Source organism: Lottia gigantea (assembly GCF_000327385.1).
Source record: "Lottia gigantea unplaced genomic scaffold LOTGIsca_1, whole genome shotgun sequence".
NCBI classification, from domain to species: Eukaryota; Metazoa; Mollusca; class Gastropoda; family Lottiidae; genus Lottia; species Lottia gigantea.
In genome coordinates this window covers 3,838,801-3,866,074 of record NW_008706746.1, presented here as the reverse complement: position 1 = coordinate 3,866,074, position 27,274 = coordinate 3,838,801, and the positions used below count along the sequence as shown (strand labels likewise).

Below are 27,274 nucleotides of genomic sequence, written 5' to 3'. Positions count from 1 at the left end.
TTGGTTACACAAAAAAGGAAACTTTGTTAAATATAAAAGGAGATATCCCACATGGAAAGACTGACTGTTGGGCGCTTTAATAGGCTACATATTATACACATGATATACATTAATTTTGGAATGCTCCATCAAAGTTTTCAAAGCTCTTGTTAATTTGATAGTTTTTTTTTTGGATTCTCCCAAACTACATAATGTTTCAATTTTGAAGGAACTAGGCTAGGATTGATAAACAGAATACAGGGCCATATTTTATCTCTGTTCTACACATATTATCTCTCAAACATGTTGGCTCGTTTGGTCGTTACTCTGACTGCTATTGGAATTTGGTTTATAAATTGTAGTCAAAAGAAAGGAATATGTATGAGCCCTGGTCAGTATTTCTGTAATGATACTTATGCCTTCCAAGACATCAGTTGGTGGTAAGGTTATTTTTACTAGATATAATTGGGCTATATAACCTTTTGAATCTTGGATAAGTAGTTTTCTGTAGGCCTACACGCCAATCTAACTTGAGTTTTTTAGTTTCCAGCAAAGTATGCTTCCTATTCCTAGCCTGTCAGAAGACTGTTCACGATCACGATTTCTTTAACCACATCATGTTTGGCGCGTTAAAGATGAGTTCGTTTATTTATATTTATGAAAATGAAAATGCTAATTCTTATATGAATAGAAAGTAGAGGTGTTCTAATCGACAATAACAATAAGGAAACCCATCTTTAATATATATTATATTCAGTTTGCATTAATTTTACAGGTACGATTGGCATACTGACCAAATAGAACACCACCGCCATAACTGTCACAATACGCCAAGGGGAGAGTATGTACCAATGCTGTGGGGTGAGGCTCGAATGAATACATCTACGGTACCAAATCAAGCCAAACATGTTCTCGGTTTCAATGAACCTAACGTCAAGAGTCAAGCCAATATGACACCACAGAGAGCTGCACAGTTATGGCCGGAAGTGGAAAGAAAATCTGTTGGTAAAACCCTCATTAGTCCAGCTGTCGCTGGATGTCACAGAGCCCAGCAGTGCATTCATTGGTTTACCGAGTTTTTCAACGGCTGTAAAAATTGTCGTGTGGACGCCCTAGCAGTTCATGCTTATCACTGCAACCCTCACGAGTTGATAAATTCCTTGGAGAAGGTGTCACATCATTTCAAGAAGAAAATCTGGTTAACAGAATTTGCGTGCCATACTGCTAAAACCGTAGACGAACAGCTTCATTACATGCAGTCGATTCTACCGCTTCTGGAAGCCTCTCCTGTGATTGAAAGATATTCATGGTTCGTGACAAGGTTCTACAAAAATACAACCTTTATCAATACTTCTACCGATTTAATGAATAGACATTCGGCAACATTGAATCGGCTGGGGAAATTTTATGACGATTACAAAGCCCATTAAAGAACTGTTGCTGTGTTGTTTATTATTGGTTATGGTTAATTATTTTATGTTATAACTATATAATGAATAAAATCCACAATTCCCAACAGGTGCTCAATTCACTTCATACTCAACAAAGATAGTTTAATTATCAAGATACCAATAAGGTCACCAAACCACGTGTCATTTTCATTATGAAAAGTCATACAGACAGCTCATTTAGAATGTCTAAAACGATGGGGATATTAGAATTAGGAAAAGCCATAAGCATGTTTGAAATTGAACTCTGTTAGCTGAGAAAGCAAATATATATATTATGCCATCCATGGGAATCGAAAAAGGTACCTCTGCCGGGGATCATTGTTTTATTTCTCTGTTTTAGACTATATATAGATTAGGTCATCGTTGTAAAAAGATCAAAGAATGCATACTGTTCTCCGTTAATTATAGACGTTTCGTTATCTGCTATGATAACATTTGTATTAGCATTGGACGATAAAGGAAGTGTTGGAATATAAAAATATTGCTAAATATAGAGCTATATGTGACCGAGGTTAATTGACTTCAGAATAACAAAATACCATTCAATTGGCTACTAATGTACATAGATAGATACTTTACTTAACGCTCTCTTGTAATAATTCTACTACTTTTAAACTTCCTGTCAATGGTTCCAAACGGGATGACAATGTGGTTACCATGACTACAACGACGCCAATTGACATTGGTATGTACCGTCCTATCGCTGAATTCCTTAATTGATCGAATTGAAAGCTTTGACACCATGGTAACTGAAGTGTTTAGGACGGTATATAAACATATATATTGATAATAAAGACTTGGTGGATGTGTTCTTCTTTTAAAAACTAGAATTTCAAAATAGAAAATGAATAAATTATAACTTTCAGCGTATTGATTAGTAATTGGAATCTTGGGAAAGACAAAACGATTATTATTACGATGACATAGTTCTAAAGTCTCTTCGAATCAAAACAAAAAAGCAGTTGAAATGTTGGATATTATAAACTACTCGAATATTGATCGGAAATTTTAATCTCAATTCACAAGGCGACGACATTTTTTCTCAGGAACTTGAAGACATAAATTTCAGTTTCACAAAAGGATTAAGCTCTTGGAATTTGTGACATAAACAATTTCTAAATTTTATTTATTGACAAATTGTTCCGGTGGATGAATCAATAGAATTTTATTTGAACAATTCACAAATCTAATATAGCTTGTGTTCATTTCTAATCAAATCAAAATGGATGAGTTACAACGTAATGGTGAGTTTTGTTCCAGACTTAAACAACTATCACCAGATATGAGGGTAAGTAAGCCATATTTTTAGGGCCATATGTTCTTTTCAAATCTTTTCATAATTGATTTAAATGTGTTGAGCCTTTAGTTATACTAGGAATAATTTCATGAGATCACAACAGCAGGATAAGTGAAGCCATTCTAAGAGGTAGTATTCCTTTAAGTTGCATATTCGAGTGAAGAGATAACTATTTCTGGTCATTGATGTAAGTAATCAAATTTAACCTTCATCATCCCAATTTACATTTAATTTAATTTCCTAAACAATTTTTCTGATTATTTATTGCTCTTTGAATACAATTATTACATATTGACAATTGACATCATCTTTAGGATCATGTTGTACACATTTTAATCAATAAAGCTCTGTTGATATAGATTAATGCAACAACAAATTGTCTTTTGAGTACAAATTTATAATCAAGCCTAGTGGCACCATCTATCAAGCCTGGTGAAGTAATAAGTCAGTCGAAGTAGTTCAACTTTATAATCAGTTTAGCCATTTTGTACTTTATCTTACAAGATAGGTGAAGTAACAAGTCAGCTCAAATAGTGCAACTTTATAATCTATCAGCCATATTGGTACTATCTATCAAACCTGGTGAAGTAATAAATCAGTTCCAAAAGTCCAAATTTATAATCAGTCAAGCCGTGTTGTACTTTATCTTACAAGTTAAGTGAAGAAATAAATTAGTTCAAAAAGTGGAACTTTATAATCTATCAACCATATTGGTACGATCTATCAAGCCTTGATTAAGTAAATAGTTCAATAAGTGCAACTTATAATCCACCAAGCCGTGTGACTCCATCATTATATCGAGATTGGTGTTAAGAGTGAAGAAGTTCCTAAAAACTTCTATGTAAAGCACTGGCCAAGGTCACAAATAAAGAGATAAATGTTCAATACAAGATAAGGTGAAGTTAGCATAGTTAGTATTAAGTTAAAAAAACAACCACGAGTAATCTACAATAAACAAAAGTCTATAATATGAAAGTTTTCTTGTTACCAGTTCTAAAAGAAAAGAGTATGAATAGGTTCTGAAAAGATAAACATCTATATATAAGGATTAGAATATATTATACTTAATGAGCTAGAAAATAGAGAGGGCGGTCAAGTATTATTGGATTCAATGGGATCGAGTCTACCACGGACCAGAAAATTACTAAGGTTTTTATTGCGCTTATAGGCAATTACAAGTCGTTTGGTATATACATTCGGAAATCTGTTCTGTAATTCACTGTAATACTGTTTGACGATGGATGAGGTTTTGGCAGCTGTATGATTAAAGGTGGCAACAAATGGAATCATTTGATTATCATGCTGGATGTTAAGTCCATTTGGAGCCACTGTTTGGAGTTGGTCCATCCAGTAGCTTTCTCTCTGTAATCGTTTGGTTTTTGGTTTGATAAGATCAGAGTCAGGAATTGATTCAATAGGCATGATAAGAAGGTCTTCAATGGAATGGTCAGGTAAATTAAAATGATGAGAAATTGGTCTATTTTCGCTATGAATTATATCAAAGCGATGGCCGCTAAATCGAGTTCGCAACGTTTCCATGTGGTTCTCACACCGTCATCAGGAATATAATAATTATATTCCTGATGACGGTGTGAGAACCACATTGAAACGTTGAAATAATAAATATTCTAGAAGTATCTATCCATAAAATTGTCCTATTTATCTATAACCTGTGCTTCTAATATGCCTTTGAAAGATTATAAATAAATAGTTATAGGTGTTATAGAAGATACTCTCCTAGAAGCGAAATACATTAAATCATTCATTTTATACTAGTAAACAGTGATGATTGTAAGGCCAGATAATTACCCGTCAGGCATGCAAAAATGAAATGAACTGATCAAATACATAACATTTGAAAAAGTTTTTTTTTTTTGTTAACATAACTGATCAAATACATGACCTTTAAGAAAGACAGAAGAAAAAATAACTTAAATACATGTAGGCTGCATTACACGTTAGAAAACTTAATGACAACATAAGAAAAGGGCTGGCTGGAAATTCAAACTATGAAAAACTCAAACGCAGTCGATATTTTTCATTTATTTCTCTACATAACGCCTTCCACGGTTTTAGTTTTATAATTTAATTATAAATATTACATATAAGAAAGCCAGTAATGACGATAATTCATATTTTACATGTATGGAAAATTTGATAATATACGAACTAGCAAGCTTGTTAAAACATACTTTATCGGGCGCATTGCATGTTCAAATACACAATTGAAGTTTTGCATTAAGACTGCACCCAAGCTAGTAAATGGCATAGTTTATCATGTTATTGCTTTTTAAGCAGGTTAATAACCCGAATGATTAATTAATATACTTGTAAAGTGACTTCATATAACAAAATATTACAACTTATAGCATTTTATTCCAGGTAATAACGCTTATTATCTTATGCATTACACGTTATGATCACTGCGCTAGTTTTGCGTATGGATGGTTCTGTACAGAGTGACATTTAGAAATCACTGACGCTTAAATTCCCATTTAGAAGACAATCCTGTTTTATTCATTACATTCGTATTAACCTGCCGAAGAATACAGATTTTTAATTGATGATCTGGACATGTACTGTTTAATACTGTCTACAGTTTAAGTAATTGTAAATATACATGTACATGAATAATGAAAAGAATTGTAAGACATGTATATGAAGTACTGTTTAACAATCAATGATATCTTAAGATGATAGAATCCACTAATCGATTTCAAACATGACTGAGTATTAATCATTCATAAATACAACAATTGATCTAAAAATAACGTCTGATATAATATTCTTTTGTGTTTTGTTGCATTTTCATAAAACACCCGAACAAACTTACTCTCATACAAAATTATCGTGTCCATCTTGTAGGCAGATTATGACACAATAACAGTGAGCCATCATTGATCCTTAATATATTTATTGTATAAGAACTATAATTCATTGCTAAATGACTGAATATAGTTCCTGTGCTTGGCACAATGACAATCAAGTAGTCAGAATTTGTACCCACCAATCGATATGTTGTGTTGTTCTTGAGAATTTCTGTCAAGAAACTAACTTCAGGCATAATCTATCTTATTTTACGTTTTAGTACTATTTAGCAATATCGATATGAATTATATATTGTTTTTCATTTCCCTTATTTCAAAAGATATGTTTCGGCCTTCAGCGAATATTTCTTCTGAAAACACAAACACACGTGAAATAACAAATTATTAGTTTCTTAAGGGGATCAATCTTCAAAGAAATTCAATGAATATTGTATTTAAACAGCTGTGATTTCATTAGTCATTTTAACCGTTGCTCAAAAGAATATGAGCCCACCCCGGCTCTACTGGTTTTTGGGTGGCTGGTATTTTGGTCTTTGGGGACTGAGTGAAGTTTGACCTACTTTCTTTCATTCTATAGGGAATTATTGATATCGGAACAACTAATACACTATATGGAAAACAATAGCTCTCGATGAAATACAGATTTTGTTCTACAAAAAATCACTGCATCTGAATCAAAAAGACTTCTTTAAGGGACTCAGTCATCTAAATATTTATTTATCCGGTTGATAAAACCAAATATCAGCCGTCCATAGTACCTCCCAGAATAAATATCCGACGTCGAGTTTCCTATCCGTTCAAGAAAAATATACTATAGAAGTTTAGACTATCTTTACTTCTAGGTTCAAATTAACATTCTAAGATACATATATTTCAGTTGTATTATGACGCCATCCGCCGCCTGTTTAGAAGAACTGAAAATACTGTAAAACGGTTAAAGATATTTTAAAACAAGCTTACGTTATTTCAGAAATTGTTCCTGGAAACCGTATCAGAGTTATATGAACAAGAATCAGAACTAATCATAGATATTATAGAAGACTGTAGATATGAAATGCAACAAACTGCCTTAAGTTATAAAGATGATTCAGACCAACTTAGAGCTGCTTCTCGGATGCTCGGTAAGAATTTAGTCTATCTTTATAGTCCAATATTCTTTCACTATCATTTCATTGAAATTTACTCTCTAACTTCTGTTTCTCCGGTCATTATTATAGATGCCCTATGTAAAAATACAAAAAGGGCTTAATAGAAATTTATTTTGGAAGATATGATCACAAAAATTTGGCAATTTTGGAAACTTATAAGAAAGTTAAGTTCTTTAAACTGACTTTAACTCTGAATCAGGGACATTTACTTATATTTTATATAGTGTAATGTTTTATACTACAGCTGAAAGAAGGTTTGAAAACGAAAGAACCAAATCCAGACTGAGTTCAAGTTCAAGGATGTCTGGAATATCTAATGGTGATGAAAACAGTATCAACATTAGAGAGTATAAACGTAACAAAAAATTGGGTATTACTGGTAGTGAGAGAAGTCCTACCTCTATGAGTGCTGGTACACTGGCAGACTACTGTCGAAGTCCTGTACCAGCTAGGGCTTTAAGAAATGGTACTCAGAGTCTACCAGGCACACCCCCACTTCCAAAATCCTTAGAAGAGGTAATTTCCAATTTCAACTGAACCCTAATTGAGTAACTTTACTTCAAAATATTATTTCCTAAGGTGACTAACAGACTTCAATCTCAGTTTCTTCAATTCATCAACGGTTGGGTATGAAATGAAGTGGTATGAGTAGGCACAGAACGCCCTGCGTAGGACAGGCGAGCTTGCATTGAAAGCAGCATCCAAAACAGTACCATTCTTTATTCTTGGAATGCTTTCTGACTTTTGTTCCAAATAAATTACATGGATATTACCATACTCAAGTTTACTCAAATAAGCCCTAAAAAATATGAATAAAAAAATGTCATTTGGTCACTTATTTTCCAGGAAACAAAAGCTATATTAAGGAATCTAGATAAAGCCGACGCCCAAAGAGCAGAGGAAAGAGCAAGACAAGCAGAACGATTGGAACAAAGAAGAGAAGCTCGTCGATTACGTCAGCAAGAAAGAACTGCACGTGCTATGGAATTATTAGACGAAGCTTTAAAAATGGATAAACTGTAAGTACATATACATGGTTGAATTTCGAAAAATTTGACTGGCACCTTCCTTTCATTTTTCATGTGAAAAATCTGACATCCTTCCTATAATGTAAAGGGTTTTAAATTTCTTATACGTCGAAAAGTAACGTTTATTGTTTTAATGACAGCTTTTTCAAAACTGGATACGGAAGTGAACATATAGCGATTTTTAAAGACATGATACACGACACTGTAAAGCCAGGCCGTGTGATATCTACGCGAAGCAATGCTATCGAGTCTTAAACAGATCAAGACACACAATTGATAAAACTGGTGCCAGATTACACTTAACGAAGTTGTTCTGGGCGTGCTTATTGATGTCCTGAACCCATTGTTCATGGTTTGATCAACATTCGCCACGAAAAACAATTTGGGTAGTATGGTTGTAGATAATTCTTCTTTAAATCAAAAACATGTAAAAAGTCACATAGGAATTTCAGAAATATGTAAACAATATTCATTATTTTAATTAAAATATACTTCATACTTACTGAGGCTTTTCTTATCTTGACAATGAAGTCAGGGACATTGTTTTGAAACATTGATGCGTTACTGTAACACAATGATCGGGGGGAAATAAACAATAGGTCTCGCTGAAAAGAATGAATGATTTATATGGTATTTGAAACAAAAAAAATGCTTTATCAATCATAGTTGTTAATGTTGCCCTGCTTTTGAGGTTCATTGTCATTGTTAGTCTAGATTTCATCTTTCTTTCATTCATTTCCACGCCAATTAAAATTGTTCAAGCTATCAGCTATACAAAAATCAGCATCTAAATGTCGTTCAAGCCTTCTATCAGCTATTCCACGCTGAAAAAGGACATCAATATTATCTTTTAAAAAAATGTTTTCATCTCTATGCATATTTCATTTCGCCCTTTTAGGCACTGAAAATATCTGATAATTTAAAAAATAAGTGGCCTATAACTTATGATTCATTTCATAAATGTAAAGGTTGTGTGTCGAAGATATATCTACCAGGAAAAACAGGTTATAGTTGCTATTATGTTATAAGATGTATTGTTTAATTGTGATTTATTGATTATTTCTGTATAATTGTGTGATATTTCAGCACTCTGACAATTTATCAAAGTCAATATCATAAAATAAACTGCTCTAGTTATATCAAATTTAGAATTTAACCCACTTTTTCATTCAGTCAGCATCGGCTAAGATATTTTGTTCACTTAATTGTTAAGAATTTGTCAATCACGTCACATTTTGACTAACATATAGCGTAAAGCCAGATTATATTAAGTAAAATTTTGATTGCACATATTTACAAATTATTCTTAAAACAAAACTAAAGCAGTCATACAAATTCTTTAAGGCTTTGAGTTTTGTGTATCACTCTTCAGATAATGGCTTGCATGTCGTTCTGCGACAAAATCAGCATTAGTACAAATGATATTTATTTTTCCTTTCAGGGTGACTAAAGATAAACAGAGACAAGAGGCCAAACTTCGTGAAAAGTTGGAGGAATTAAAACGACGAAAAGGCTTAACACCCACACCTTTACCACCAATCAATCAACTAACTGAAGTAGAAAACTGAAATCTAACATTTTTGCTTAATTTTTCTGGTCAAACCATATATGATTAAGGGTGCATTAATTTCAATTTTTGATAGATTGTCGATCACTTGAAGGCAAAATGCACTTTTACATCCGAGATAGTTGTTTTCTGAGAGGCGTTTCTGAACAATTCTAAACGCGAATCGGTATAGAAAGGTATTGTTTAAAACTGGAAGATATTATGCAGTTTGTTCGCGATGTCATACGTCAGTTTTACAGCGTCATACAAAATATTTGCTTTAGAACTCGTGTTCTGGATTTGATTTGCATTATGACTTTCTTCATTTATGAACTTACGTTAATACCAAGTTCGTTTCTTTAATTATATCTCCCTGGGTATTACTTATAAATAAAGAAAACAATAATCCTGTGTGATATTTGCTGAACTACTGACGCTTCAGTTACAAATTAAGTTTCAATTCTTCAATGATCAATTATTTTTGTACAATCTAAATTATCAAAAAAAAATCTTATTTATATCAACGCAAAGATATTCTAATCGATAACATGAACCGACGGACGAACAAAGGTTTGGTATTACCACTACATATTTTTCACGTCAGTTCCTGTTCTCTATCAAAAAAATAAAAAATAAAAATAACAGCCATTTTGTCCGTCCACAAGATATTTTTTCCACAAGTCATTTTCTGACGATTCCTTTGTAAATAATTTCAATATAGTTAAAGATGTAGAATAGTAAATTTTATCGATTCAGTTTACTTTCTTTTTTTCTTTGGGTCAAATATCTTTTTTTTTAAATATATTTGTTATCTTCATTTAAAATGTAAACTTTATCTTGCAATGATAGAAGAATGTAAGTTAGCATAATGTTATTCAATTTAAGAAAAATGAGCTTAAAAATGAAAATTGAAGTTTAGTTCTGTTTCGAAGGCCAAGAAAGGTTTATTAGTAATTTGCAGTATGCCTCGATCACGATTAATACCGTGTAGTGGCCCCGTCACACTGAAAAAGCGTTCTAACTGCTCAGCCATCTGTTCTGGAACGAGTTGATACGCCATGAAATCGAGTCGTGTTAAAGGTTGTAATACCTCCTAGAGCGGTATAAAAGCGCAGTACACGCGTAATTAAGACGCTGTAAGAACCGCGACCAAGTTCATTTTAGTCGCCGTAAGAATGTAAATGGTCGCAGCCCGGTGTGACGATGCTATAACCAGATTTATTAAAGGGACGGATTCGCCATTTCCTGGGGTTGGTGAGGGTCATGAATATATGTAAAAAGTCTTCAAAAGTACTAGAAATGTACGAAAATCACATGATTCCTTTAAAAATACTTCAAACTAGGTATTTTACTCTCTATTATGACTTTTCTATATATCACAAAGTAACTTAATATGACTAGTAGTCTTTTAAACTTTTAAACGCGGAAATTTCGATGATGAGCTGTGAACACTATTTCTGATTAGCTTAGCTAAAAAATCCTGTGACTAAGGTACAATCGGTCCGTGAAATGGCGCATCAGTTCCTTCAAGGATGTTTACATTTAGCTAGTCTAAGCCAGTATATTTAGCTAAACACATGGCGCAAATGCAAGAGATTGATATTGCAATCCGCATTATGTATTAGGAGATTTGGTGGTAAGGGTTGGTAACAAAAAAAATATTTTATTGTATTTGGAAATTTATGCAGTTTACTACTTTGAATCAATAGTCTAGAGAACACAACAGCACAAATCGCAAATAGCACCACTGAGAAGTGCAGATTTTGTTGCAGATCTAACTATTTGTAAAGGGCAATTGGCATATATAGTTTATTCTTCATCCTTTACAAACGTTTACTAGATTTTGCAAGGAGAAGGTTTTGCCACTCCAATTTAATGGTTTGACAGACTACAGAGACGGGGATTTTGAACGGTATGATTTGTTATGTAATTTGATTTTTTCTCTTGATCTTTTTCTACAACTCTAGGATGTAGCATAGATTTAGAATTGTTAATACACTTCTTATTGATAATCAAAACTGTTTATAGAATTTGAATGTAAATAAACTGATTAATTGTCAGAATATTGGAAGTTAGAAATGGATTTGAATGTACATGTACTTCGTTGTACTTCTTCATATTGGGATAGATAAAATTAACTTTAAGGGTTTAAATGGTCCATGAGAATCAACTATAGCTCACGAATTGATAAGCTGATACAAAATTCACTCGACCACCGAGACCCCGGCAAGGACGGGGATTAACTAATAAAAGTTATTCGGGGATGAGAGCCGACACCAGGCCGACTCTCGAAAGCACTGGCACAGGCATCAGAATTGTTCTTACCTTGAGGAAGATTAGACTCCACGGCACCTAATCGCCTAGCAGACTGAGTTATTCCATTTTTTAAAATCAACAAAGGTTAGCATATGAATTAGTTATAGCTGGTCCAAGATATAGTTTCCACTTATGAAGGTAAGAGAAAAAAAATAACATTGACGGTTAAAGTGGAAAATTGGAATGGTGAAAAATGATGCTATTAATATCCCCGATACACATAAAAAGTACAAGAGTTGGGGTTAACTCCATTTTTTATACGCCCACTTGGAAATATATTGCCGTTGCCCCTGTCCGTCGGTTCACTTTTTCTTGTAGGCGCGATAGAGGCTACAGTTTTTATCCAGTCTTAATGAAACTTGGTATGCATGTATATATTGATGAGATCTCGGTCAAGTTTGAAATTAGTAATAATCGGATGAACGGTTTCAGAGTTATATTGCCCTTGACTTAGTAAAAACGCGTCAAATTTGGCATGTAGGCACGATAGAGACTAGTTTTTATCTGATTTTGATGAAACTTGGTATGCATGGGTATGTATTGATGAGATTTCCGTCCAGTTGAAATTAGTAATAATCGGATGAACTGTTGCAGAGTTATTTATTTGATCTCAATGAAACTTGGTATGCATGTATATATTGAGACCTCAAGTTCAAAATTTGTAATAATTGGATGAATGGTTTTGGAGTTATGGCCCTTGAATTAATTGAATGCGTCTAATTTGGCTTGTAGGCTCGATAGAGACTACATTTTTTTGTTGGTTTTTTTTTATGAATATTGGTATGAGACCTGAGTAAAGCTTGAAATTATTAACAATTGAATGATCAGTTTCACATATTAAACCACTACAGACTTTATCGTTTCTGACAGCTGATAGTGGGCGTATGTTACCTTGCCTGGCAAGCTATCTTAATATCAACTATAAGGTAAGCTAATAAATTGGTTATATCTGGTTCGATAAATGGTTTCCGCATATGAAATGAACAAGTTCTCAACACAAATTGGGGTTAAAAAAAAATTCCATGGTTTAATTATTGGGGTGGCGAATATCCTCGGCCTTAATTGTTCCTGGAAAAACGGGATTCGAACACTGACTTTATAATTGCCGAGCAAGTGAAAGATCAACTCGGCCACCAAGGGTGGGGTAACCCTTGGGTTAACCTGAGCTAGGATATGGTATATGTACATGTATATGAAATAAAGAAAGTACTTTCTTGCACATACACTCAACACAATTGCGGTAAAAAAAATTAACTGTTATGGTCCATAAGAAAACTTTTACCCTTCTTAAGAATTGCTACAAAAGGATAATATGTTGTAAAAGGTAATTAGGATTTGTAGGTAAAAACATTGCTGTTTAATAAAAGAGATTCATAATATGCTGTTGCAAACTATGAAAGAAATATATGTTATAAAAACATAATATATCTTCACAACAAAATTCAAAATATTTATAAAATATAGATCACACAATAATACTGACTCTGTATAATACTATAAAACAGCTCGCTTTAATAGGTGAAAGAGCCAACAATATCTTTTTGAATAGGAATACATATTGTTCCTCTTTAAAGGGAAAAATACATCAGTGACACTGGTCACATTTGGTCTTCATTAGCATTATTGACATTCTCCAAATGAAAAGTGATAGTAATATTTAATCAAACTTGCATAATTCATTAGGATAAAAGTAATAATTTTTAATTTTAATTGCAGAAGAACAGAATGCCAAACTTGCAAGGTGAGTACATAGAGTTTTTACTATACCTCTCTTAAATGACAAAGGAGAGATGGCATTATAATTGTCAGGAAACTTCATAATTTTTCCTCAAAAACTAGTTGCAAGTTTCAAAGATTAGCAATATCAATCCTGTCATGTTCTTATATAGCAAATAGATAATCATACATGACTTCTTAGAATAATCCAAAATAACACACACATACATTTTTACATAAATAAACAAGAAATATCACAGAGGAATGCATTAATTATTCAACAAAATCATGTTATAAATGTTACAAAAATGCATTCATATTATGAATACATATATGCTAATTGTCAAAAAACCAATTCATATCCTCTTGTATAGTGTTACTCCATAAAACCATGTCAGAGTGATATGCTCTTTCAGTTCAAAGTTACTGTTTTTTTTCTATTTCTGAGTTGATATTGACAAAGTTCCTAAAGGTACAGAACTTTTCTGCATCTTGCCTGAGTCTATGACATATTTTTCCATTGGTTTAGGGGTAAACATATCTTGATGTGTTGTATTGAAGCAGGTCTCTCCTTTCCATGGAGGGAAAAAATTACTTCTTTTTAACTGAAAAAGAAAAAAATTGGTTACCAAGATGCAAGACATCAGCATCAATTCCATTCAAAATCACTCTTGGCATGGCATAAAAATATCTTTCAAGATGTAGTGTTGACATTTTGCAATGCTTTAGTAATAGCCAAAATCTGATTTTGATTATGGAATCCATAAAGCTCAGAGACATAAAGTAGATTGGGCCTTTATTTTTTCTAATCAAAAGAACACTTTCTGTTCACTACTCCTTTTGACAAACAGGTAAAGATGGCCAGGAAATCTTAAAGTACTATGTCGAACCAGACCAGAATCATCCTTAAACTATTTTACAAGCAAGATTTGGATTTTCAAACATTACACTTACAACAAATTCTATCACAAGATATTTAGAGACACTACAAATAATAGTTGTGTGAACAAATGAAACCACTTCAAATTTCAACTTGATTGTTTAGAAACAAAAGTCTTACCTTCTCGATGGCTTCTAAATCTATACCATTGCTGTCAACCAAACATGGTGTATTATAATCTGTTTGAGAGGTAGTATTTGCTACTTCGTTTTCTAAAATAAAACAATCAATAAGTATTGTAATAATGTTATGATGTACGGTACGTGGTATTTTAGGTATCATGGTTTCCCCATCCACCAACAATATATTAGACAAGTGCAGCAATACAGTGAAATAGTGCATTAATACAGTGAAATGGTACAGCACATTACAGTTTATGTGTCTCACAGGATACATATACCATAACATCACATCATAGTGGTCTTATATAGTTTGAGCTAAACAAGAGTTACGTCCCCTCTAGTTATTCAGAGATGCTTGCCCTGCAGTCCTGTGACAGGTGCGATTACTTTGTAAAGAACAATCAAATATATTAGATTGTTAACTTACTGTAGTATTTAATTGGTACCGATGAGTTAGTATAATATTTTGATTTGAAGTATGTGTACGGTGCTGATTTTGGTAGAAATTCATCAGTATTAGTAGTTGAGTAATACATCATAGGATTTCTAACTCTTGGTTCACCAAATAAAACATTACTTTTAGTCAGTACATCTGCTCCATGTCTTATTGTATTGTGGAGTCCTAGTGCAGGCTGAAATGTAGAATAAAACTAATACAAATTTTTACAATAAATAAAGTTAAATCAAACAATTTTTTATAATCAACATTGCCCTATTTCTAGAGACATGACTTTGCAAGATCCCAAGGTTTTGTAGTTATAAAAAGGAATTTTCGATGCTCACATTTATGTTTGAAATTACATACGTTGCCATGATGATATTTACTGGTAGTCATATTGACTCTTTCTGTGTCATTCTCTCTGTCACCAGGGGGAAAATCACTATGGTTTCTATGGAAACTTGGTGCTGCTCTCTGGACTGAAATAGATCATCATTGAAACTAAACAATTAAAAAAATAGTGGAGGCAAACTGTCAATTTCAAATAAGAAGTCTGTTATAATTGTAGAATTGAAGTTACAGTTAGTATTTGTTTGAAGAAACTGCACTAGTAGTTAAGGATTGACAAACTGTTTATAACCCACTGTGCTGAACTGGTGAATTTTTACAAAACCAATAGAGGTGTTTTTATATCAACTAAGATAATAATGATAAATTTTTGTCCTTTAATATGAAGGATATCATATAGGATCTATTACACTGCAAGACATGAACTGTGCATTATCAATAGTGTTTACTCTGGGTGTAATAAAATACCTATAATGTTCATTCAAATCCAATTAAATATTCAAGTTAAATTGGATTCTAATGTCTTATTAATAATTAAACTAAGGTTAACTAAAAAACAGATATAGACCTATCCACACACAGTAAGATATACTCGTGAGGAGTACTTTAATAGTACATTTAAATAAAGTGATTTAACTCATCAAGAATAATACAAATGGTACTAACATTTAATGCTTCCTTTGTTTTGATAATCACTATTAGCTGTACTCTTATAGTCATTCCATGTATTTCTACCATCTGACTGTTTAAAGTTGGTTTGACGTAAAATATGGCTTACATCTTGGTGATTATATGAGGCATAATTCTCTGCTCCTTTAACAGGGGGAAAAGATGTGCTCATGGTTGTATCTCTCAATACTATCTTTTCTGTATCACCATTAGGCACACTAGTACCTGTTGCCTGAAACATGAACATGACAAATCATTGGAATACTTGCAATTTGTCTCTGAATGATTTCTGCCTATCAAATTAAAAAAAAATACATTTTTTTAGTGTCTAACAAGTGCTTGAAAGGCACCAAGAATCATGACATTGAACACCACAAAGAGTAAATATTCCAAACAAGCTTATATTTCAAATGTAATAAAAATAATACTGAGGCAACATCAAAATGGAAAGATAAAACAATTTTGTCATGCACTCCTGCCTTCATCTCACAATGAATGTAAATTGTTCAAACATTGATACTTACAGGATAAACAGAAGCCAGTCTTTTCTGCCATTTATAAGGAAACTGCAGACTGTGTGAAGTTTTAAAATCATCATACTTTGGATCACCCTTTATAGTTGGTGGTCCTCCTTCGTGCATGGCAGGTGCTTTATGAACCTTAACAACTGATGTATCATGACCCTCAAATTTCTCTCGATAATCAGAAACAGGGGCAGGTGCTTTTCCAGGATCACCATTAGGCACATGGGATTCCAGATCAAAAATTGGCTTTGCTCTTTCAAAATCTGTGGTTATTTTGGGAACAAAGTAGTAACCACTGGTGGTATTAAAGGAATTAAATTTACTCAGATCTCTGTCCATTTTAAAATTGGTTGCACTGAGTTTAGTATGAACATCTTCTAACACCATTTTCTCACCAGGTCTGTACTCATAGGAATTGTAGGTTTCTGATAATAACTCATTAAAATAGTTCTTATCTTTATGCATAACTGGACCCAGAACTGGAGGCTTGGCTGGCTGGCTTCTGCTGAATTCTGGGTGAGAAACATAATGCTTCTGGAAGACACTACACATTGCTGGATTTGTGAGAGCATCTTCTTGTGAAATGGTAAAGTTGCCTGGACCAAGATGACCATGAACAGGTGGTTTCTCTACCATCATTGTCATTCCACCAGCCATTTTGTGAGTCATGGTTATATAATTTGGATATGACAACCAATGAATATGAAATGATCTACCACAAATAAAGATAATAAATAAATTTACTGATGAAATGAAACCAAACCAATACATAAAGAAGAGCAATTACATAATTATAAGCATCAATCAAATAATTGTTCTTTATTTTAGTCCTAATCTGATGCACATAGAAACACTGCACTTTGGGGATTCCCCTTGATACTTCTGCCTTGGGTGACTCCGATACATTTACATGATATATTTTACTGCATTATATTATACGTTGGAGGTCTAACTCTGTTTATCATTGAATTCAAAAAGAGTAAAAAACACAGACTTTAAGTTAAAGAGCTCAGTTAAATAAAATCAAATCGTAGCCGCCAAAAACTTTCGATTAAAAGTAAATAAAAGTTATTTTTACAAACCTATTCAGTCATTATCTTGGGACGCTCTCCGAGAAACCAATCCAATCAATCGATCATTATTTACTACCTATTCAGAGAAGATTTCACACTATTGTTTACGTTACTAACGACAACATTAAACCGGAAACTCATGGTATAACTCTCTAATGTTGTGAAATCAAAAAATGTAGAATGACTGAAGTTGAGCTAATTCATCTTCGTTTTTCGAAACCAATTTTTTGAAAACTTTTAAATGTGAAACAATTGGAATTCATAGTTCAGTCATATGTTGAACATTGATTTTGTAGATAATAGATGGCATTTTTACACGATTAGGAAGTTGAACTTGTCAACACTGAAGTAAAAGTTTGAATATCGATAGATAATATGAAATTAACTTCAGAAATGTAAACATGACAGTCATGGCTGCCACGAAGCAGGAAATCAATTTTACCAGACTTTTAAACCGTTGTGAGGTTATGTTAGCCGACCAAAACAATAATGATTGGCGGATAACCAAGGTACTAACATTGGGTAGGGGGTATAAATTAAGGACAAAGCTAATCTGAGATTAGAAAGCAACATTCATAGTCATTTTTTTTAAAATATAGACCCAAGTTGCAAACAAAACCCCCATTTTTTTTACGGTCACGTAAGACAACTACTTTATAGTGTGCATACAGATATTTAAATGATCAGAAGAGATCTTGAAATGTGTTTGGATTATATGAAGCATAGGTACAATTCCCAACTGACCATAACTAGATGCTGTAATGTTTTGTAAAACTTGACAGAAATTTGCCCTTTAATTGATATCCATGATATTTTTTTAGTATGCGAGTGCATTACAGCAACAGTTAATTGATTTGAAAAGATCTCAGAGGTAAATTCAAACTGGATTCCCTTTACTTTATATAGACATTAAATTAGAATAAAGAAGAAGGGCATGTGGATATGTACTTCTATTTATTTGTAAGTGCAGGACAACTGCTGTACATGATATACATGTATATTCATACAATTTGGATTGAGAAATATAATGCCTATTCTTTTCCTATATATGTAGAAATATAAACACTGAACCAAAAAATTCAGAAATATTTTGTGAATATTTCAATATCATTTCTGTATTTCAGTAAGCCCCCTCCTGATACACTAGCAGAATACTGTAGAAAGGTTGAAGTATTGAAAGGTTTAGTAGAAGCAAAACAAATGGTAAGGGGACAGGATCAAATAATAATGCTAATGCTTTATGATTTACTGGATTTGAATGTCAGTGATTATAGAAAGGAATTTTTCTTGGCTTATCAATGAAAATAACTTTGGTTCCAAAGAGCATTTCTATCAGCTAGTAGTGTTTGGGGAAACAATCTTGGAATTAAAATTGACCGCCTAAGTAGGTCACTTTCATTAACAATAAATAAACTTTTTTATGTCATCTGGTATATGGTAACAATCTGAGCTAGGCTCTGTTGAGAACAATATTTCATAATTTTTCAGCCAACTGTCAGTGAGAAGATTCTAGTCACAGATAGAATACCATCAGTCACAAGTACCAATACACATACTAAAGAATTACAGATATCAGCTAAGTCCAAATATAGGAAAGAACAGAAAGAAGAACTATTTGAATCTAAAGGTATTTTGCACTTGATTATAATTTCATGGAACAATAACATGGGATATTATACTGAGGCTGCACTTGCTACAGTCTGTGTAAGTAAGCCATTCTTTCACAATTGGAAAATAGAAAGAGTAAGCCGATGTTGTTGCCATGGCATAGTTTCTCCTATTGCATATTTCAACCCATTTAAATGATTTGCATATTACATTTTTAGGATCTAATCTTCGTCAAAGAAATAAAGACAAACAAGAGGAAAATGATATTGATACGATTCTACAACATCATCATCAGATACAAGAAAAATTAGCTGATGAATTGTTAAATTTAACTAGAAATTTAAAAGATAATATAAAAGTTTCAAGCAAAATAGTGGTGGAAGACACAAAGGTACATGGTATTTATATTTTGCTTTTAGTATAAAAGACACCCTGGAAATATCCTATCATGTTTCTCAGTAGCAGGTAAACCTTTAAACAAATGGCCATTATAGCGCTAGTTATAGAATGTTTAAAATTTTAACACAAAAACAGAACTTTATATTAATCTATTATAATTGTTTTGCATGCTGAAATGCATCAATTAGTTTTTTAAAATTATTTTTCATTTGATTGTGAAATCTTTTTATTACTGTTTGTTATTTTTCACAGAAAATTCAAGATAGTACCAAGTTATCAGATGTAAATTATTTTAAGTTAAAAGTTGAAAGTGATAAATTAGAAAGTCATACTAAAGCCTGCTCCTGGTGGATATGGATTATGCTGGTTATGGTAATGGTGACTTTCTTATGGATGATTATGTTTATGAAAATGTTCCCTAAAAAGTGAATCTTGAATTAACTAAGTTTACTATGGAAGAACAAAACCTTTGATTGACTGAAGAAAGTAAAGATGAAATTTGACAAAATGCTTGAAAATAGCACAACAACAATCATTACACATTTACTGTTCAAATGATCAAAAGGATATTGATATCAGTCTTATCATGTTTGCTCTCATTATGCGTTGTCTATTTTATGCTTTGAAAATGGCTAAGCTTGAAATTGGATATAATTCTGTGTACAGTTGTTTATCTTAAAAAAAGATGATTTTCAACCATTGCTCAATAATTTTAGTTTTACCAAACAATGATAGACACACTCTTACAATAAAAAGTTGAAGTCTAATTTATCATATTGGTATTATCATATGTTTGAATTATGTTTTAAAGTTACATATTTACCTTTGTGCTTTTCATGTTATTGCATGCTGGTGAGCTTGTTTGTTATAATTATGAAACATATGAGAATCTTATTTTTGGATGTTGGTAGTTAAACAATATTTTTAACAGAATTGGCCCGTCTTTTATTGTGTGCAATATGATAAAGAAATAGGTTGAATATTTTTGATGTATTTGAACTTGAATGTGCTACTGAATGTTTACATATTTGAATTTTAATATTGTTGATAATGTTACAGCATTGTTGGTTGTACATTTGTTAATATACCTCAGTCCCCATGTTGTATACAGACTTCATTTTTATTCTCATGAAATACCCATACACAATTATTAGCCACACCCCTGTTAAGTTTGCCTAGATGAAGGTTGAGATAGAAAGGCTGGCCAGTTGTGGCCTAATGTTTGAAGAAAAATGTGATTCTTTACTTTGCACATCAAGTTTTGGGGAGCTGTGTTACACTTGGATTTAGAATTTCACAGACGGCTGTAGGTTTTTCTGTGGTGCAAAATGAAGCTTCATTTCCCGTTTACCCATAAATAGAAAAACACAATCCTTATAGAGACAACCATCACGAATACGGGTATTGACATGGTCTTATTAACCGGGGTGAGAGACAAACAACAAACTCAAAATAAATGATTATATGGGAAATAAACCATTTACAGCTACTGTTAATTCAGACTACAACTAAATATTTCAACGCAAGTGAGATTTTCGACTGCCTTCCGTTTTATAATCTTCACCATAATAATAATAATGATAATAACTTTATTAGAAACCCAGTTGCACAAGGCAATCTTCCCTGGGATCTTTCTACATACAACTACAATAACATATTTACAAAATGTTAAGGTAATAAAAATGGACAATAGAAATAAAATAGAAAATGAAGGAGGAAAATTAAGGGTCACATATATAAATAATATATGTAAAAAGGAAATGAATTAAAAGTAATCTTTACAACATTAAAGATAATAGGATATTTGTAAAATAATTCTAGTCTCTCTTATTATCGTAGTTCCCTTTTCAGTCCTGTTTTAAAACATTCTACACTGTTGGATTGTTTAAGTACTTGAGGTAATGAATTCCAGAGTAAACTAGCCTTTATTTAAATGTCCTTTTCATGGCCTCAATCCGGCACTTGGGTAGATGTAATGAATTTTTTGATTCCGAACGTAGACAGAGAGTTGTGGTAGAAATTGAAGATTGTAACCGAAAATAATTTTGAAATTAATGAGGACATTTTCCGTTCATAATTTTGTAAGTCAGTATTCCAGTGTTTTATTTAATTTGTTGTTCAAGAGTTAGCCAATTTAATTGAGAAAATAAGTCTGCCGATCTTGCATCATAGTTCGCGTCAAGGATACTGCGCGCTGCCCGCCTCTGTAGCTTTAATAGGAAGTCAAGTTTATTCTGGAAAGCATTACCCTACACAATATTACAATAATTTAAATGTGATAATATATAGGCATTGTAAGATAATATTCGTGTTTCTAATGGTAGATTTATTTTAATTCTATTGAGAAAATATATTTTTGATGACACAAACGAGTGAAGTTTTGTTATATGTTTTCCCCAGTCTAAGTGATCATCTATTGTAATTCCGAGTAAGACAGCTTCGGACACATTGTCTAACTCTGGTTACCAATGGACAGAGAAAGACTTTTATCTCTGTCTCTTACGTTTTTTATTGACATACTTTTAGTTTTCTTTGTGTTTATTACCATACCGTTATCATGGCACCATTGGCTGATAATGTCTAAGTCCTCCTGAAGACAACTCTGAATGCAGTCAAGTTTTTCATCAGAATAATATATGGTAGTATCGTCAGCAAATATTTCAGAAGTAGAGTTTTTTTATTAAAAGGGGAAGATCATTAATGAAAATAAGAAATAAAAGTGGTCCAAGGATGGATCCTTGAGGAACACTACATTTTAGTTTTCTATGTATTGATTGGAAATTACCAAGGCAAACTTTTTGGGTACGGTTTGATAAATACGATTTAATTAAATATAACAAATAAGGGTGAAATTTGTATAAAATAAGCTTATCAAGAAGGAGCGGGTGGTCTATGAGATCGAAAGCCTTGCTAAAATCCAGACAGACAACACCTGTCAATTTACCTTGGTCTAAAGCTTCAAGCCAATTATCTGTGATTTTAACTAGTGCCGTAGAACAAGAATGGTTCTCTCTAAAACCCGACTGGTTAACATAAAATAATTGAAATTTTCGAAGAAGGACTTAATGATGGTGGATATATGTTTTTAAAGATATTAGAAATGGTAGGTAAAATGGAAATTGGTCTGTAATTAGATAAGCACTATTTTAGTTTCCTTTAAACTCTCTGGAAAAATACAATTAGTTAGACATAAATTTATAATATGAGTAAGTGAACCTGAAATCACCTCAGCTGACATTTTTAAAATTTTTGGGCCTAGACTGTCTAAACCCGTAGCCTTTTTGGGTTCATGGTTTTTGAGATATCTTAGTACTTCTAATCTAAGAGGTAAATTAAATAAGAAATCATGAGGAACTTTGTCATTGATGTAATTTTGAATGATATTTGGTTGTTGGAGAGGTTTATACGGAGGTTTTATAGTGTCTGTAATATTGGTAAAATATTCATTCATTAATTCAGTAATTTGAGTCGGGTCAGATTAAAGTCATGATGTTCAATAGTTTGCGGGTAATTTGGGCCAGATGATGATTCTCCTTATAAAGAATTAAGATATTGCCAAATAATTTTACTCTCTTTTTTATTAACAATGACATCTTTTACATGATTTGTTTTAGCCTGCTCTATCAACTTCTTGGTTTTATTACGCCATTGTTTATATAAAGTTTCATTTCCAATCATTTTGTAATAGTCACGCTTCCTTCTTGCATTAAACCACAGGGGTTGAGTAGGGTTTTAATAGGGGCATGTTTATTTAATACAGTGAAAATAAGATGGTAAAAAGCATCAATATCATTAATTTGTTATATATTTTGGAATGGCAAATTTATCAAATCGTTTAGAAACTTTTATATTTTCTATATCGAATCAGGGTGTGCCTATTTTTAGAGCTTTTACAGTTTTGAATATTCTTCAATGAGAAAACTACCGGATAATGATCATCACTTAGACTGTATGGAGGTATTTTAATTTCTTGAATATTATTTGGTACGTTAGTGTACAGATGATAGTATAGTAGCTGAAATATTAGTTTTTCTTGTTGGTTCTGTAACCATTTGAGACAAAGAAAATGACGACAGAATGGTCTGCCAATGTTTGGGCACAGGAAATTAAAATCAATATTAAAATCACCTATTATGTAAAAAGGTGCGGATGCATATTTAGATGAAACATTATATAAAATTTGTTCAAATTTCTCATACCAATCGACATTAGAATTAGGTGGTCTAAACATTAAAGATAGAATATAAGGTTTGGAAAACTCGTGTGAAACTTTAAGCCACATACATTCAGCATCATATGTTTCAAATTCAATAAGTCTTTCATATTTAATTGTATCTTTGATATAAAATAAAAGCCCGCCTCCCTCTTGACAAAATCGATCCTTTCTTTCACAAACATAATTGTCAACATGCAGGTCATCTAATATTAATTCATGTAAAAAAAGTTTCAGTAAAACCCATAATACTGATGTTATTTTCTGGTTGAAATATGACTTTACGCATTTCATCAAGTTTGTTTTCCTTTTTGGTAATCAATCGATTGACATTTAGGTGCCTAATGATGTAATCAGATTTACCCTCACCTAATTTAAAAGGGTGGATTATAGATGAAGTATGTACATCAGGAGGTGTCAATACATCAGAAAGGTCATTCAGGGACAAACTTGATGAGATGTGATAGTCAGGGGACAGGCCGACACAACGAGGGGACAACTGACGAGGTTGAATTTAGAATGCACCATCTCTGTGGAAGCGTCATAGTCGCAAGCATCTAATGGAGGGTCTGAGAGGGTTCTCCCAAGAAATATTTTGCAAAATTGAATTGATTGAAGTAAACATTTCCTATGCCCCGTGGAAGAGATAGATGTTCAAAGTTTGGACATGCGTCCAAGCAATGATCAACCATGGATTTTTAGCTCTTCGTTGACAGCACCTTTTGGTAATGGTTGACATTCTCTACATATTGATATTGAGATTATTTATGTTACAAGAAAAGCCCACATAAAATATATGCCCTGCAAAATTAGAAACGGTGCTGTACTGGTTCCCAAACTTCGTGAAAGTTACTGCAACCAAATTACTGACAAATGATGTGAAAATTTCACTTGTCTTTTTGTAAAGTGGAATAAAAGTAAGGTGGCTACAGCATACTCCCAATGTTTAGATCTAATAACTTGTGAAGTTTGTTTGAAATATAAACAACCAGAATCTTTGAAGACTGAAATAAAGAAATTTACGTTAAAGAAGTTTGTTTAGAAAGTAAACTATTTAGATATAATAGTTGATAAAACATTGATATAATTAGGTGATATTATTCTCCTCTCTCAATCCTGGTACATGACAATATAAACCTTATCAAATATACCACAACAGGTGCTTAACAACTCAACCAGCGAACATGAACATCCGATCAAAGTAACCTTCATTCCTGAGATATATGGTTACTTTGCACCACTTACAGTTTAGTGATTATTAGCACTGATACTCTTGTTAAAAAGTCCAAAGATACCCTTAGAACCACATAGCAAAACAACATGTCCGCACGAACTACTCATCGATGGTTGTCCTAGGAAGTTTACACAAATTCCGTTTTAACAGTGAGTGGTCCATCAGTTATCTCTACTCACATGTAAAATCTAAAAAAAAATAATAACATGGAGCGCTTACTTAAATTCACGATCAAACTCGCCACATAATTATCATAATTTTCAGACGACTTAAGACTTTGAAAAGTACATGATACTTAATTTTAACGGGATATAGAAAAAAAACTTGTGTTAAAAAACGGTCTGTCATAAGAAAAAGAGTTTCAACGTTCGCTTATTATATTATGTGAAAAGTTTATAAAGCACTTCCAGTAAGTTTTATCTGAAGGATAGTAACACTACATCGTATCGACATAAAATTCACATTTTTTTGTTTTGTTTTGTTTGAATTTGTCACATTGAAGTTCATTTACCTGGTTTTAAAAAAATAGCACCAAAATCATACAGCTCTAAATTAGATGTTTTAGATCAAAATAACAAACTTAAGAGAGATCATATTGATAAGCCACGACTGAGCTCTCCTCGTATAGTATTTTAACATTGGTCAAGACAGCTACACGATCCAGAACTAATCATTTTATTCTATTAACAACCCGAGACCCATAGAAAAGTCTTAATTACCACAGTTTGAAACAAGCCAGAAGCTGTAATTGTATACTGATCGTTGACTGGAAGCTATAGAGGCCATGAGCTCTCACAAGTTTTATAGCTGGCATGATGATAGCGACTACATGCCAAAAGATAGAAAAATCTTCATACAAATTCCAAGATTCCATTTCAGCAGGTTTAATCTGTTTATTTCATGATATTTTGAATTATCTCATTAATTATCACACGTCTACAAATGTCAATTTTAACAGTCTGAAATCTTATTTCTTACTGGTAGTCGTGCACTTCATTACTTGAAGCAATGTATCATATCATAAATATACAAGATTATCGTGGATATTCTGTGATACCTGTAGAAATTGCCAGTGAATTGAAATTTGCAAGAAATTTAACATGTAAAATGCATTAGATACGAGCTCCACAAAATAATTGACTATTGCAAGAGTTCTGCCCCTAATACAACGTATTTCTCTATCTTGATTCTTAAGATAATTTTAGGTTAGTCAACTCATCATAAAAATATTCTGATTTTGGTTTTCATAATGAATTATTGAACAGTTAAACTATATTTTTTAGTTCTAAATTAATAGGCATTCAGTAGTTGAACATGGAGTAAAATCAGTGGTCTCTAACGGTGGCCAGGAAAAATTCCTTCTGTGCAACATTAAACAGGTGAACAAGGTAAGGCTGTCTCCATTTTCCTTTAGCTACGGAACGATGATTATTCACATCCCATATTCTCGAAATAAGAGACTAATAACCTCCCTTGGCAGACCATACCTCACCATTCGATATATCAGGAATCTCGTAATATTTGGAGTAAAAGGACGGTGATTGAAAATGCCGGCCTTCATTGAATCATCTGAAACTGTTGCAGATTCGCACCTACCCACTGTCTTGTCGATCAGTGATTGATGTGAAACTTAATATTCATCAAATATTTCAGAAAATTCTAACGCTCAATCCTTCCATTATAAATTAATTTCAGGTGGGATTTTTCCCGGTATCGACGAAATGTGTAGTCGTACTTGCTTTGTTGAGTCATTGATTCGCAGGTCATTTGGAATAAATGTGTATATTATTCAAGGAGGCGTAAAAAATGTTGATATTTTTTTTATTCTTGCTCTGAAAACTATCAAAGCTGTTTGGCGCCCAGACAACAACTCAACCTGAACTTTGAGATTTAAAAGAAAGTAAATTTTGGCACTTTAAATTTAGCGTCTGGTTATTCAAACATTTTTCCCGCAAAATGTTGTTTGAAGTTATATTATTGGTAGAAATTAATGATGAGAATATTGGATTGTGAGAGTAACTGCTAGATGATCATTATCATCGTACCGTTGCTAAAGGAACAAGAAGTGTCCCCAGTTGTTATATTAATATTCTTACTCGAATAAAACGTGGACCAGTTATGATGATATCGTAAAGTGTTAATTATATTGAAGGGAAACTAATTAATGAAATACGTGATTAATTGAAAATTGACAGTAAAGAACTCGTGACAGGTGATATTTGACCATCAGATATTGATATTGCCCCTCCCCATCTCGTGATGTGCACGTACCAAGTCAGATTAGATTACTACTAATAAACTAAGGTAGGGGTCTAGAATAATAGTTTGAATTGTCCTGTGTTCATCACATCACGCAAAATAAACTGGTCGGATTTCATCCCAAGCAGACCATGGTC

General features: G+C 32.6%; 4 protein-coding genes across 4 annotated transcripts; 3 read left to right on the top strand and 1 right to left on the bottom strand.

The window, feature by feature from the left end:
- Positions 1–282: 282 nt before the first annotated feature.
- LOTGIDRAFT_152129 (hypothetical protein) lies at positions 283–1,409 on the top strand (the record flags this gene model as incomplete). Its single annotated transcript, XM_009045596.1, has 2 exons — positions 283–419; positions 755–1,409. The coding sequence occupies 2 exons, from the start codon at positions 283–285 to the stop codon at positions 1,407–1,409; spliced, it is 792 nt and encodes a 263-aa protein (XP_009043844.1).
- A 1,243-nt stretch (positions 1,410–2,652) lies between these two features.
- LOTGIDRAFT_152128 (hypothetical protein) lies at positions 2,653–9,299 on the top strand (the record flags this gene model as incomplete). Its single annotated transcript, XM_009045595.1, has 5 exons — positions 2,653–2,718; positions 6,526–6,676; positions 6,948–7,219; positions 7,550–7,722; positions 9,173–9,299. 5 exons carry the CDS (start codon positions 2,653–2,655, stop codon positions 9,297–9,299), a joined length of 789 nt encoding a protein of 262 aa, XP_009043843.1.
- Positions 9,300–12,930: 3,631 nt separating this feature from the next.
- Positions 12,931–17,518, bottom strand: LOTGIDRAFT_227929 (hypothetical protein). Its single transcript, XM_009045594.1, has 7 exons — positions 17,434–17,518; positions 16,352–17,063; positions 15,825–16,059; positions 15,177–15,289; positions 14,799–15,003; positions 14,370–14,461; positions 12,931–13,914 (listed from the first exon to the last, which is right to left on the bottom strand). Exons 2-7 carry the CDS (start codon positions 17,018–17,020, stop codon positions 13,747–13,749), a joined length of 1,482 nt encoding a protein of 493 aa, XP_009043842.1. The 5' UTR covers positions 17,021–17,063; positions 17,434–17,518; the 3' UTR covers positions 12,931–13,746.
- Positions 17,519–17,834: 316 nt separating this feature from the next.
- Positions 17,835–19,860, top strand: LOTGIDRAFT_102889 (hypothetical protein; the record flags this gene model as incomplete). Its single annotated transcript, XM_009045593.1, has 6 exons — positions 17,835–17,933; positions 18,246–18,295; positions 18,549–18,627; positions 18,913–19,132; positions 19,278–19,423; positions 19,684–19,860. 6 exons carry the CDS (start codon positions 17,835–17,837, stop codon positions 19,858–19,860), a joined length of 771 nt encoding a protein of 256 aa, XP_009043841.1.
- Between the last annotated feature and the right edge of the window lie 7,414 nt (positions 19,861–27,274).

What these genes read in the sequence shown, in the direction of transcription:
- LOTGIDRAFT_227929 (XM_009045594.1), bottom strand. Translation starts at nt 17,020, where the DNA reads ATGACTCACAAAATGGCTGGTGGAATGACAATGATGGTAGAGAAACCA. An exon ending in AAACAAAGGAAGCATTAAAT is followed by an intron (nt 15,290 to 15,824) that starts GTTAGTACCATT and finishes GATCTATTTCAG; the next exon opens with TCCAGAGAGCAGCACCAAGT. An exon ending in ATTTAGAAGCCATCGAGAAG is followed by an intron (nt 13,915 to 14,369) that starts GTAAGACTTTTG and finishes TTTCTTTTTCAG; the next exon opens with TTAAAAAGAAGTAATTTTTT.